Here is a 12,936-nt window from a genome sequence, read left to right on the forward strand (position 1 = left end):
ATTATTACATATTCTATTCAGTTCTTATGAAACTATATGTGATGTGTATTATTATAACATTTAAGTGAGAATCAATCTTGTAAATTTAGGTTAAATTAGGTTATTATCGGGCAATACTTATTCAAGTTAGGTTTGGATCATTTGAGTTTACGCATGTTTAATCTTATTTAATTTAATCAAGCTCAAGTGTTCATTTATCATACATATCTATGCTAAGTTTATTAATTTATACTCCCTCCATCCCTAAATTACATTTTACTTCTAGCATTTATTTCTCACATAATGAAGAAAGAAAGGAATGTAATTTAGGGATGTAGGGAGTACCAATCTATAAAATAGTTACCATGCTTAATTGCTTATATGCAATAATTCTTATATTTACTTACTCTTCAAATAATTAATCATTGCAACAGGTTATATAACTAATTCTAGTATAATAATTGAGTAATGAATAAAGAGCTGAGCTAATATATACATCATGTATTATTTGACAATTCACACGTGCTTCTATTTTATTTTACTGTAGTAGTTATTGAGTGAGTCGGCTGTCGACATGTATTATGTAATATGTATGGTAGTAGACTGACTTCTCCTGAACTTGAAGAGGTTCTTCGATAAAGAATAATTTAAGAGCAATGTCATCAAATATTATTGGCTCTAGCTAGGCTATCTATCATGGCTGTTTTGAAGTTAATATAAGACGTCAATTCTCTACTCGTTTTGTTTCCTTTTGTTTGTCTCATTGAGGTGATCTTATCTTTATAACTTTTGATACAAAAACCAGTTGATAAGAAAGAAAGGTAGTTGAGTTAAATGTATTAGAGTAAATTGTGTCCTCTATAGTCCCTTATAGAATAAGGCATATTCAAAGGAACAAATGAAAAAGAAAATTGGGATAAACATTAAGATACGCTAGATAGCAATATGCTTAAGACTATTTTCACATAGATTTATACCTCATAGATATGATTGGAGCATGCATGCTAAAAGACTCAGATTGATTGCTCCTTCTTTATCATCACATAACAACTTTATATCTCAATTAATACAGATTTAGGTGTATAAATAAACTAATTTTATGAATTGATGCACAAAGGTATAAATAAAATTAGAGTTGATACATTACAGTAAGAACAAGTCTTATTAAACCAAGTTAGTAGAGATTTGTATACCAAAACATGAGATGTATAACACGTATGAGTAGCTCAGCTCGACCCGGCCCGAAAAGCACTTGGGTTTAGATGGAATGTTGATTCTGGTTTCGGATCTGGCCCAAAATTTTGAAATATAATTGGGCTTTGGGCAGCCCAAAGTCAAATTTTAGTTATAATTTTGGCCCAATTCATATAATCCACTCTATTTAACCCGAAATTGCAGGTTTAAGAGCAAAATATTTGGCCTTGAGATGGTCACCAATGCCCAAGCCACTAGCTTAATCTGGCCCACTTTGAAAAAAGTGCGGGTTTATACAACCCTAATATAATTATTATTTATATTATCTCTGTTTCATATTATTTGCAACGATTAAATATTTTTTCTTTTTAAATTATGTCAAATCGTTGCAAATAATATAAAACGGAGATAGTAGTTCAAAAGCCGACCCCCGAAAGAACTCGATAAATCTGACACTATTTTGCGGGTTTAGGCACGCATGATTTTATACTAAGGCCGACCCAACTTGAATTTTATTCACCTCTAATTAGCGAGCACAAGTCCCGCCCCAATACATTAGCCCAAACACTTTTTTTTTCTTTGCAAAATGTCAACCTTGCCCATGATAACCTCTAAAGCTGTCAAAATTTTGTCATTTTTTAATTCCAGTATTAAATTCTAGCGAATTATCATCATGGTGAAATTGTATAACCATAATTTTACATAAATATCTAGAAGTTTTAACTTAATTAACATGAAGTACAAAATAAATAAACCAACTAACGCAGTAATCAAATTAGCAACCATATACATGATTATCAATCTTCTTATCTATTACTCCCTCACTTCCTTTTTCTTTACATCATGGGCCCACTTTAATAAGAACTTTTTTATCAAATAATGCAAAAAAAAAAAAAAAAAAAAAAAAGACGGAGAAAGTATGATACACATTTACTATGTACGAAGATTCTTCCACAAGTAAAGAATCTCCTACTCGTACAAAAATTACTACTTTGTATATTCTAACATGTTTAAAAAAATAAATTATAGTCGAAATTTCGTTATCATCCCACTAATATATTGCACTTGAAATGCGTTGACAATGAAATAACAACAACAAATAGAAGTAATGAAGTGTTAAAATTCACAATTCACAATTCACAATTAACAATTCACATGCTTAAAAATATGATTTGTGTGGAAAACATAGCGTGTAGTGAGTGGGATACAACGAGGCAGGGCCGCCTAGAGACATTCTCAAGGTTATATAGTTGGACAATCTTGTACGATTGTTATGCTTATTATTATGCTACCCAATTCAAGCAAGTCAAATCAACACTTTTGTGTGTGCTACTCTACTACTACTACAATTATAAGCTAATTGTGACGTTGACAATTGACATTGATTTTGATATCTTTTTTGTTCTTCTCCCATCTCTTCCATGCCTTATCCTACAATGTTTGCATAGCATGTCTAGAATTCGAATCAAATACGGAATGGTTTTGGTCAATGTTTACATAGCATGTCTAGAATTCGAATCAAATACGGAATGGTTTTGGTCTAGTGATAAGGACTGTATTTCACTATCATGAAATTATCGGGTTTATTCTCCATTAAAAACATCTTGAGGGTGAGGTTCTTTTATCCTATATTCCCTTCGCTCTTAAACAATTTTATGTGCTAATTCAGATCAAGTTTATCATACCTCGGGTCCTTGGTAATGTATATAATATAATACTAAAATGGTATTAATTTACAAATTTTTATTACCATTTAACACTAATATCATGTAAGTACTAATGAATGGTACATATATAAATAGATTGAACAAAAATGAGATGCTTTAAGGTGAAATAACATTACCATATGCGTTGTTATGATATTTTCCTTTTAATTTAATTTATATACAAATTGATTGTAGTTACTTTCTTAAATTATGAACTACCAAATAAAGTGTGACATAAATCTAACTACCATTTGCATGTCCATATTTGTTTATTCTGTTTATCGTTGTTCTTTCATTAAACCAAGATTAATTAGATAATTATAATTTTGTGAGAAAGAGGTCAATCTACTTAGAATATGAAGATTAGACAACTTCATTCGTATTTTGCATATGATATCATCGGTAAATTCCCATGATATTATAAGCTGGTCTAAGGAAAAGGCACACTAGACATTTATTTGTATTTTGCATATGATATCATCGGTAAGATCAAAAATTCTCAAAACAACCTTATTTGGTTCGTAGTGGAAGCTTTATGAGTATGGACATGACAAAGTCTTTAACCAACATCCGAGGATCAATAATTTCAAAAGTTGGTTTTTGAAAACAACAAGGGGAGGTTCATCAATTTCAAAGATTAAATTAGTGAAAGTGGTTTTTAAAATGTCCTTGTGTGTAAGGTAATTTTCACGCATGGTAAAGTTGCACTCTATCAAATTTTAATGGAGTATGAAATATATTCTAAGCCTTAGCCATCGGGAAAGAGGGCATGATAAAGTATGTAAACCAATTATAGGTTTCAACAAAAAAAAAAACATAGACTAATGGTTGGAGTATTTTGGTTGTTAAAACCTAGGTCATGAATAGATTTTATACTAAATTTAAATGTTTTTGGTTCATAGAAGGTTCAAAAGAATGAGAGTCGGTTACATAAATAAAAAATCGATGCTGATTTTAATTTGTCAAAAATGGAATCCTGGTGGCGGTGGGACACGGTCAAGGATCTTGGATTCCACAAACATGGTGTAAGCGATTTTGTGAAATTATACTGCATTAACAACCCTAGCTAAGGCCTATTCAGTATTCACATATCAATAGGTATGCCATGCATAATCCTAATTATATTTATGATGACATTAGCGAAGATATATTGAAATTATTCTATTACAGATTTACATCCCATGTTAATAGAGCAAGAAATGTTATAACTTATATAATTACTCTAGGTTTTACTAGTTATAACTGTTATTAAGAGAGAGGTTATACTTCATCGGTTACATAGTAATTATATGAGTTATTACTAGTAGCCAACTAAGGAGTCCGCAATTACAAAAGTGATACATCTAATAAAAACGGATGAAGTGTTAAACCGGAAACTATTAAGGCTGTTTTTTTGCAAGTTATTGCTCGAATATAATGTAGAGAAATTGAAACCGGCAAAGAGTGGCTACACATTTTCATATCTAAAACATTAGGCCTGGGCCCACCGGCCCAGAAAAGCATAGTGTGGTCCAGTCAGTTATAGCCCAACAATAAGAAAGGCCCATTAAAATGTACAATTTAAGGACCACACTCACACACATTCAGTCATTCCCCAAGTGGCCAAGCCTGAACGACCTGGTACAATTGGAGCTGGCGTGAGGCTCATCCTCCCATTAGAATATTTAGGCTCATTGTTGGGTGTTGTTATTTGTCGCTCCCATTTTACCGGGTCACGCTCCCTTTTTGTCTTGAAATTCCAATTTTACCCCTAATATATAAATACGGTTTTTTCCTTCCCGACCAACATTTCTCACTTTCTTACTTCTCTCTCTAACTCTCTTACTCTCTAACTCTCCAAAACACTCTAAAAATTTTTTTAAAAAAAAAAAATCAAAAATTTTTCTTCATTTTTTAAGAAAACAACAATCATCATAAACACAAAAAAAAAATGGGTGATTCGAGGCGGATTAGGCTGAGATTCGGAGGGAGGAGCTTCGGCGGCGCTGGTGGCAGCGGCGGAGGCGGCGGCGGCGATGGTGGCGACGAGGTAATTATTTATTTATTTATTTTTTTAATTTCGGATCCCAGGAACTTCCGCCCAAAAATTCCGGAAGTTCCATGGAGGATCTGCCTGGAATTTCCGGATCCTCCATGGAACATCCGAAATTTTTGGGCGGAAGTTCCATTTTTTTTTTTTTGCCCGTTAATAAAATTGTTAATTTTAATTTTTTTTTTCGGATTTTGTTTTTTTTTTTTTTGTTATTTTGAACTGTTATGGTGATTATTGTTATTATTATTGTTGATATTATTATTGTTGTTGTTATTATTGTGGTTAGTATATTTTGTAATGTAATTATTTTTAAAAATATGATAATTTTTATTATTTTGTTGATATTAGGTTTTTATTATTAATGTTAAGGTTATTGTTGTTGTTGTTAATTTGTTTTTTTTTTTTTTGGATTTTGTTATTTTTGTTGTTATTTTGAAGTGTTATGTTTAGTATTATTATTATTATTATTATTATCCCTATTATTATTGTTGATATTATTATTATTATTATTATTATTATTATTATTAGTGTTATTATTTTTAAAAATATGATTAGTATTATTATTAAACTAATTTGATATTAGGGTTTTTATGGTTATTACTGTTGTTTAATTTTTTTTTTTTTGTTGTTGTTATAATAATATTATTATTATTGTTATTAGTAGTACTATTATTAATATTTTTAATTATGATTAGTATTATAGTTTTTGATATTAGTGTTATTATTATTGTTATTATGGTTATTTTTGTTGTTGTTAATTTGTTGTTGTTGTTGTTGTTGTTATTGTTGTTAGTTATTGTTGTTGTTAAGTTTATTTGTTGTTGTTAATTTGTATTTGTTGTTGTTGTTGTTATTATTGTTATTATGGTTATTGTTGTTGTTGTTAAGTTTATTTGTTGTTATTGTTTTTATTATGATTATTATTATTATTATTATTATTATTATTATCATTATTATTATTATTATTATTATTATTATTATTATTGTTATTATTATTATTATTACTAAAATCGGATTATTTTTTTATTTTATGTAGATCGAGGGTTCTGGTGCTCGACATGCAATATCACGACGTCTGAACGCGTCAGTTAGGAGACAGACGTCTCGATCTTCACCGCTTCAGCCCGAGCAGCAGCAATACGGGTCTACTAGTGGTTGGTCGAGAGACCAACAGCCTGGTAGTAGTCGGCCCTTGTACTCTGCAAGTGGAGCACCCATATCTGACGAGGAAGACGAATGTTCGGCTAGTCATGCTGGTCACCGGGATGAAGAACAGGACCCTCAGGATTTTCATATGGTATATAGGGGTCAGTTTGGGAGATTTGTTGTTAGTGGATCGAGTCAGCCTACTTCCAGCTCTGCAGAGGCATGGTTAGTGCAGGAACCGATGCCGGGTTGGCCGGAGGATGGGTCATTTATCCCTAGTTTTGGCGGTCACGTGGCACGGTATATCTGGATGGAGCAGGAGCGTAGTGTTTTGCGCTGTTTGAGTAGGACAAAGTTATGTTCTGACTTGTTCACTTGGAGAGGTCGTCAATCTGTGGAGGACCTTGCGGCGATTGATGCTAGTTGGTTGTCTCACTTGCCCGGCCTGATGTTTAAGAGACTTGATTGGTCGTTGATTTCTGCCTTTGTTGAGAGGTGGCAGCCAGATACGAACACCTTCCACATGCCATTTTGGGAGATTACGATCTTGCTGCACGACGTGTACAACATACTTTTCTTACAAATGTTCAAAGTTAGTGAATGTACATTACAAACTACCTAACTAATGCATCCCACATGTCCCTTCTCAATTGATATGCTTGATCCCATCCATTGACACTATCCTCGTGGTGTTCCGTCCACCAATAGGCGATCGGCGGGAGTGGTGAATCAGGTACAAGGTCAAGACGGATAAAATGTGATCCACCAACTGTAGCAATCACAAACTCTCGAGTCGGTGACCGAACCCCGTTGCGTGCCCTAAGCGGTAAGACTGTGATGCATGGGTAGTAGCAAGTTGGTACTAGGCCTACTCCGAGACAAATCACCCTTGCGTTGAACCACGTAGCAATAGGAAATAAATCTTGAATTGTAACCATCCAATGCCGCTCCCCAACAGCCCCACCATCCCATCGAATACGCTCCACGTTCATCCAAAGTCGCCCAAGCCCGTAAATTTGTTCGTACAAATCAGGATGACCAGCGATCTCGTTCGCTATTGTTTCCCGAGCGTCAAACCACTGATTTTGATCGCCAAAGAAGAAGTCGGCGACACAACGAAAGCCACAATTCCCATCACCAATGACATCCTTCCAAGACGAAATGTACGGCAACATTGGGGCTGGAAGCAAGTTCAAATACCTGCATTGACTAATGTCACTTGGATCTACAACACAAAATTAAAAGATAAATTATTAGTAAAGCTACAAGTATTAAGTTTACATATTTTTATATTAAATATAGAATTTTAGTATTACCTGGTTCTGGGTCACCACCACGTTGAGTGTGTTGACGGTTCACATGCTCGAAATAGCTACGATCACGCCTGGTGTAATTTCTCCTCGGTCGACCACGAGTGTTAAGGTTGATATGTGGTTCTTCAAGGTGTGAATGATCTGGATGTAGCTCCTCTTCAATGATTCGCGTTACATTTCGACGTACGGCCGGGTCACTTTCCATGACTTCGTCGATTAGGGACCGAAAATGTGCAGCCTCCTCGGTCGAATCATTTACCACTTCAGGAATGTTAACACCATCACCAATAACCAGTATCTTCCAGAAAGAATGAATTTGGCTGCTATACAATCCTGTCTGTGCAACTATCGAATCATGTATCTGGCAAGCACATGGAAGACCATGGGTCACACGCATAGCACATCCACACCGTTCATGGACCTGGTAACTCAAATCCCGCATCCTTTTCATCTCCTTATCCAGAACTTTCAAGCAATGTTGAGACACTTTGCCATTTATACGTGATAGTGGCAACTGTCTGTACATCTGACCAATTTTAGACCTTGATGCCTCCAAGTCATTACAAATTTGTATGATGCGATTACCGATATGAAAATGGACTCGGGCCCATACAGTATCCAAAGCACCTGCCAATGATTCTAATTAGTAAATTCAAATACAATTACAATTAATACAATTACAATTACGTAACAACGAGAACAACTAATAAAATAATACAACTAACCTATAGATGATTCTAACCAAGTTTTCACTGCTGAATGTTGGCTCTCAACACTGCAGTTGGTGGTGTTACCAAAATGAAGAACCTGGTTCGTCCAAAATTTCACAAATTTCTCCTTATGACAAAGCCATATTCTCTGAACATACTGAATCACTTCCGGATATTTTCCCCACCTCACTTGCATGGCAGTTAGAGCACGATCATACTCCGCCTGTGTTGTTGCATTCACGATTTTGAACCATCTCCCAGCTCTAAAACTGACACCAACCGTCTTGTTTCCAAACATATTCGTCACCTTAGCCTCCACATCTCTGTTGATGTGCCATAGACAGAGTAAATGTGACGTCCCTGGAAAGACTTCTCTCAAAGCCGCACATAGCCCAAGATCACGGTCTGAAATAAATACAGATGGCTCTTTGTAGGGAATAATTTCAAGCCTTTAAAATCCCACTAGCTTGAACCCCACTGTGATCATACACTAAAGTACGGTGGCGTCCAAAAGGGAAGAAGATAGAGCAAAAAGAGTCGCCAACAAGTTTTTAAGGAACTTGTAAACCGTTCACGAGGTGAAGGTTACACCCCTTAACGATCCAAGAGATCTTCAACTCCATAAGGTCATGAACCAAATAAGGGTTCGGGGATGAAGGTACAAATCCAACCTAAAAGAGATTGAACTTGCCCTAATAATAGGCCTCTACTTTATTCTGATCGTATTCATGTGCGCTTTCTGACTAACATACAATCAATAGGATTAACCCTAAACCTGTTTAATCTATGTTGGTTGAATTTAATGCACAAACAAACTATTATTGGTGATCACTTGAATTATAATCATAATTAACCTAACAAGATTATTAATTATCTTATTAAGCGTGATTACAAGTACCAATTCCCTTTAAACATGCAATAAAGGTGATCAAGCAATAACAAATAAAATAATATGCATATCAAGCAACATAATAAATAATCAACATCATTAATAATAATAATATCAATCATAATCATAAGCATGTTAAAGCATAGCAAGATCCTAGGCATGATACTAACAAGATTAATAACAAACCCTAGCATGTCACTAAGCAATAAAAATCAAATCTTTAGCCCTAACATGATACTAACATGAATAAATATTAGGAAGAACATAGGAAACATCGTAACAATCATATTTAATATTAAAAATACCCTAGACATGATACTAGGAACCATAATAACAATATAAACATGATTTCTACATCATAATATCAATAAATCAATTAAAGCACTTACTTGGATGCCTCGTACCTCTTTCTAATAACAAAATACACACGTTAGTAACTTCAAGGAAAATAATAATCAAAGCAATTAAATTAAATAATCGAGAGAGAGATTTGGGACCAAACCCTCAGAAATTAAAACCTTTCACGTCTAGGGCAAAGGCAACTTCGAATATGGCTAGGTGTATCTAGATCTTGTGAATGCGGAATTTTGTATTAAAAAGCAAGAAAGAAAGAATGCTAAAGAATTAATGTTTGTTGATGAAAGCTAATTAAAACTAATTGTTGATGAGAATTTGTGAGAATTGGTGAATGAAGATGATGAATTGGTGAATGAAAACGGAGTTTTTCATACGATATTTATAGAGAAAATCAGCCAAAAAAGATAATTTAACAAAACAGAGTCTGAAAATCGCAAAACAGCACCGGCGCCAACCCTGGCTAACTGGCGCCAGGCACCAGTGGCTAGCGTCAGGCGCTAATGGCTAGCGTCTGGCGCCAAGCCTGGTTCCAGGTGCCAAGGCCTGGGGTTGGACGCCAGTCTTAATTCCAACGCATTTTCGAAAATCTGATAAGTTTACCGTACTGGAAGATAAAATAATATAATTTCTTCGAAAATGCTATTTGATCTTGATTAAAATTCTGAAAAGTCCTAATTGAATTAGGAATGAAAAGAACCTTCTAGGAGATTCTAGAAGACTAAAACCATTCCTAATTGCATTAGGAATGATAAATCATATTAGGCCCTCCCCTAGATCATTGGGCCGTACATAAAGCTCAAACCGGGCCCACACTACTAGAAAATATCAAAAAGGCACCTCCTAATTAGCACCGGTTCAGTCCAAACCGGTGCCAAAAATGGCCTATAAAATTGGTGGGAAGCTAAACCAAAGTAAAAGGCACCGGTTCACTTCAAACCGGTGCCAAAATCATAAAGGCCACCGGTTTGAACCGGTGCCTTTGTGAACCGGAGCTTAAATTATTTTTTTAAAAAAAAACCGGCCGCCTCCTCTCATTTTATAACCCTAATTAAAACACTGATCTCCTTATCTCTCCTCTCACTCCGCCTCTTTACTCCCTTCTCTATCTCTCCTCTGCTCTCCCTTAAACTCTTCTCTTTCTCTTCGAACACCACCGCAACAACACCCCCTCTATCTCTCCTCTGCTCTCCCTTAATCTCTTCTCTTTCTCTTCGAACACCACCTCAACAACAACAACAAAAACACCACCGCAACAACAACAACATGCAACAACAACGCCGTAACAACAACAACATGCATTTTCTGGGTTTTTGAACTGATTTTCTTTTTTTTTTTTTTCCGTTTTTCTGGGGTTTTTTTTGGATTTTTGAACTGATTTTTTTTTGTTTTCGATTTTCTGGGTTTTTATTTTTTTATTTTTTCCGATTCATTCTTTTTTGAACTAATTTTCATTTTCATTTTCTTTTTTGAACTGATTTTCATTTTCATTTTCTGGGTTTTTTTGTCGATTTTTTATTTTATTTTCTGGGTTTGAATTGATGTTCTGGGTTTTAATTGATTTTCTGGGTTTTATTTTCTGGGCTGTAATTGATATTCTGGGTTTTTGAACTGATTTTCTTTTTTTTTTTTTTTTCCGTTTTTCTGGGTTTTTTTTTGGATTTTTGAACTGATTTTTTTTTTGTTTTCGATTTTCTGGGTTTTTATTTTTTTATTTTTTCCGATTCATTTTCTTTTTTGAGCTGATTTTCATTTTCATTTTCTTTTTTGAACTGATTTTCATTTTCATTTTCTGGGTTATTCTTTTCTTTTTTTCGATTTACTGGGTTTTTGAATTGATTCATGTTAATCGATTCATTTTGGTTGTTTTAATTGGTGCAGGTATATGGATTTATTTCTTAAATTGAAGAATCAACATGCAAGTATATTGATCTTAAATCGAAGAATCAACTGATTTTCTTTTTTTTTTTTGATTTATATTGTAATTTTTTTTTATATGTTGTAATTTTTTTATTTTGATTTAGCTGTTGTAATTTATTTTGAACAGATTTGATTATATTAATATTTTGGCACTTTTGGTTATTATTAAGATTTGATTGTACTGTAATTTTTTTTTGATTATATATATATTAATATTATAATTAATAGATTTGATTATATTAATATTAATACAGATTTAATTTTTAAGTAAAAAAAAAAAAAAATATGTTGGCACTTTTGGCACCGGTTAACCGGTGCCAAAAACTGTTAAATAAATTTTTTTTGTACTTTTTGGCACCGGTTAACCGGTGCCAATTTTAAGTTTTGGCACCGGTTTGAACCGGTGCCTTTTTAAACCCCTTTTTGGCACCCCTCACATTAGCACCGGTTCAAACCGGTGCCTTAGGCCGGGTTTGAACCGGTGCCAAATTCGTTTTTTCACGTAGTGCTAGTTTAGTAAATTGGCCATAATTTCCTCAATATTCATTGGAATTGGGCTTATAATATATCGTTGGAAAGGTCTTTGCAAGCCCCATCCAACTACACCACTATTGGACCCATATCATGGACCAACCAAACTGGATTGGCTGTTTTCTTAAAATAAAGTTTTCCAAAACAGGGAGAAGAGAAAAGAAATAAAACTTTCCGCAACACTAGACCTTTCCACACTTTCGTTTCATTCGATTATGATTCGACGTGAAAGGTACTCATCACTGGGTTTGGTTTTGGGGAGACACAAATGGGTGTCTACACTCTTTATCAAACCCATTCAACTCCCTTAATCTCTGCAACACCCACCGATAGCTAGCCGTGCACTCGTCGCGCATGAAAACATATCCAACTAAAAAATTCTGATTTGTCGGTGTCACACCTACTATCTCAAAGAAAGGCATGTTATATCGATTGGTCTTGTAAGTAGAATCCATACCTATGACATGTGGGTATGTGCGGAGTATGTTGACCATGATCGGGTGCACCATAAATGCATGTTGCAAAACGTTGTGATCATCGTTCGTGACCCAGTAAATGTATTTACTCTCTCTCTCGCAAGATGAAGAAATTGCTGAACAACTCCTCTTCCTTCGGACATCTCCATCCTGAAGTCATTTCGGCAATTGTAAATGTGTCGGATGTTTGGATGATCATCAGGAAATTGCTCGGCAATAGTGGACATGATGTTACGGGGAGCAACCTTGGACTTTGTCATGTCCCGCACAACCTGTTTTGCACCCGGACTCAATCCGCTCACTTTACGGTGACCCTCTGGGTACACAATCATTGGGTGGTTATGTGTCCCGGTGTGATCATTTTTCGCAATGATCTTCCAACTTTCGGTGCTGACATCATAATATATCTTGATGTAGAATGGACAACCATTAGCTTTGGTTTTGGTGTCCTTCCGTATCGCGTTCTCCAAATCTCTCGGCTTGCTCCTTCGTGACCGATCACATCGCAAATACCGATACGGCCGACCATCTCTGGTTTTGTTATAAGACGATTTCACCAATATAAATCCCAATTTTATGGAAACACCATCAGCCCATGTAACTGCATCGTCAAATGTAGGAAAAAACGTATCGGTGACAAAATTCCCACTATAATTCACACCGTCACCGCCTTCCTCAGATTCCAT

At 34.8% G+C, this 12,936-nt stretch overlaps 1 protein-coding gene across 1 annotated transcript; it reads right to left on the reverse strand.

The window, feature by feature from the left end:
* Positions 1-12,231: 12,231 nt before the first annotated feature.
* Positions 12,232-12,936, reverse strand: LOC110690565. The gene has a single exon (XM_021867428.1). It carries the CDS (start codon positions 12,934-12,936, stop codon positions 12,232-12,234), a length of 705 nt encoding a protein of 234 aa, XP_021723120.1.

The sequence above is a fragment of the Chenopodium quinoa genome, unplaced genomic scaffold (genome assembly GCF_001683475.1).
Source record: "Chenopodium quinoa cultivar QQ74 unplaced genomic scaffold, ASM168347v1, whole genome shotgun sequence".
Classification (NCBI taxonomy): domain Eukaryota; kingdom Viridiplantae; phylum Streptophyta; class Magnoliopsida; order Caryophyllales; family Amaranthaceae; genus Chenopodium; species Chenopodium quinoa.

What these genes read in the sequence shown, in the direction of transcription:
- LOC110690565 (XM_021867428.1), bottom strand. Translation starts at nt 12,936, where the DNA reads ATGGAATCTGAGGAAGGCGGTGACGGTGTGAATTATAGTGGGAATTTT.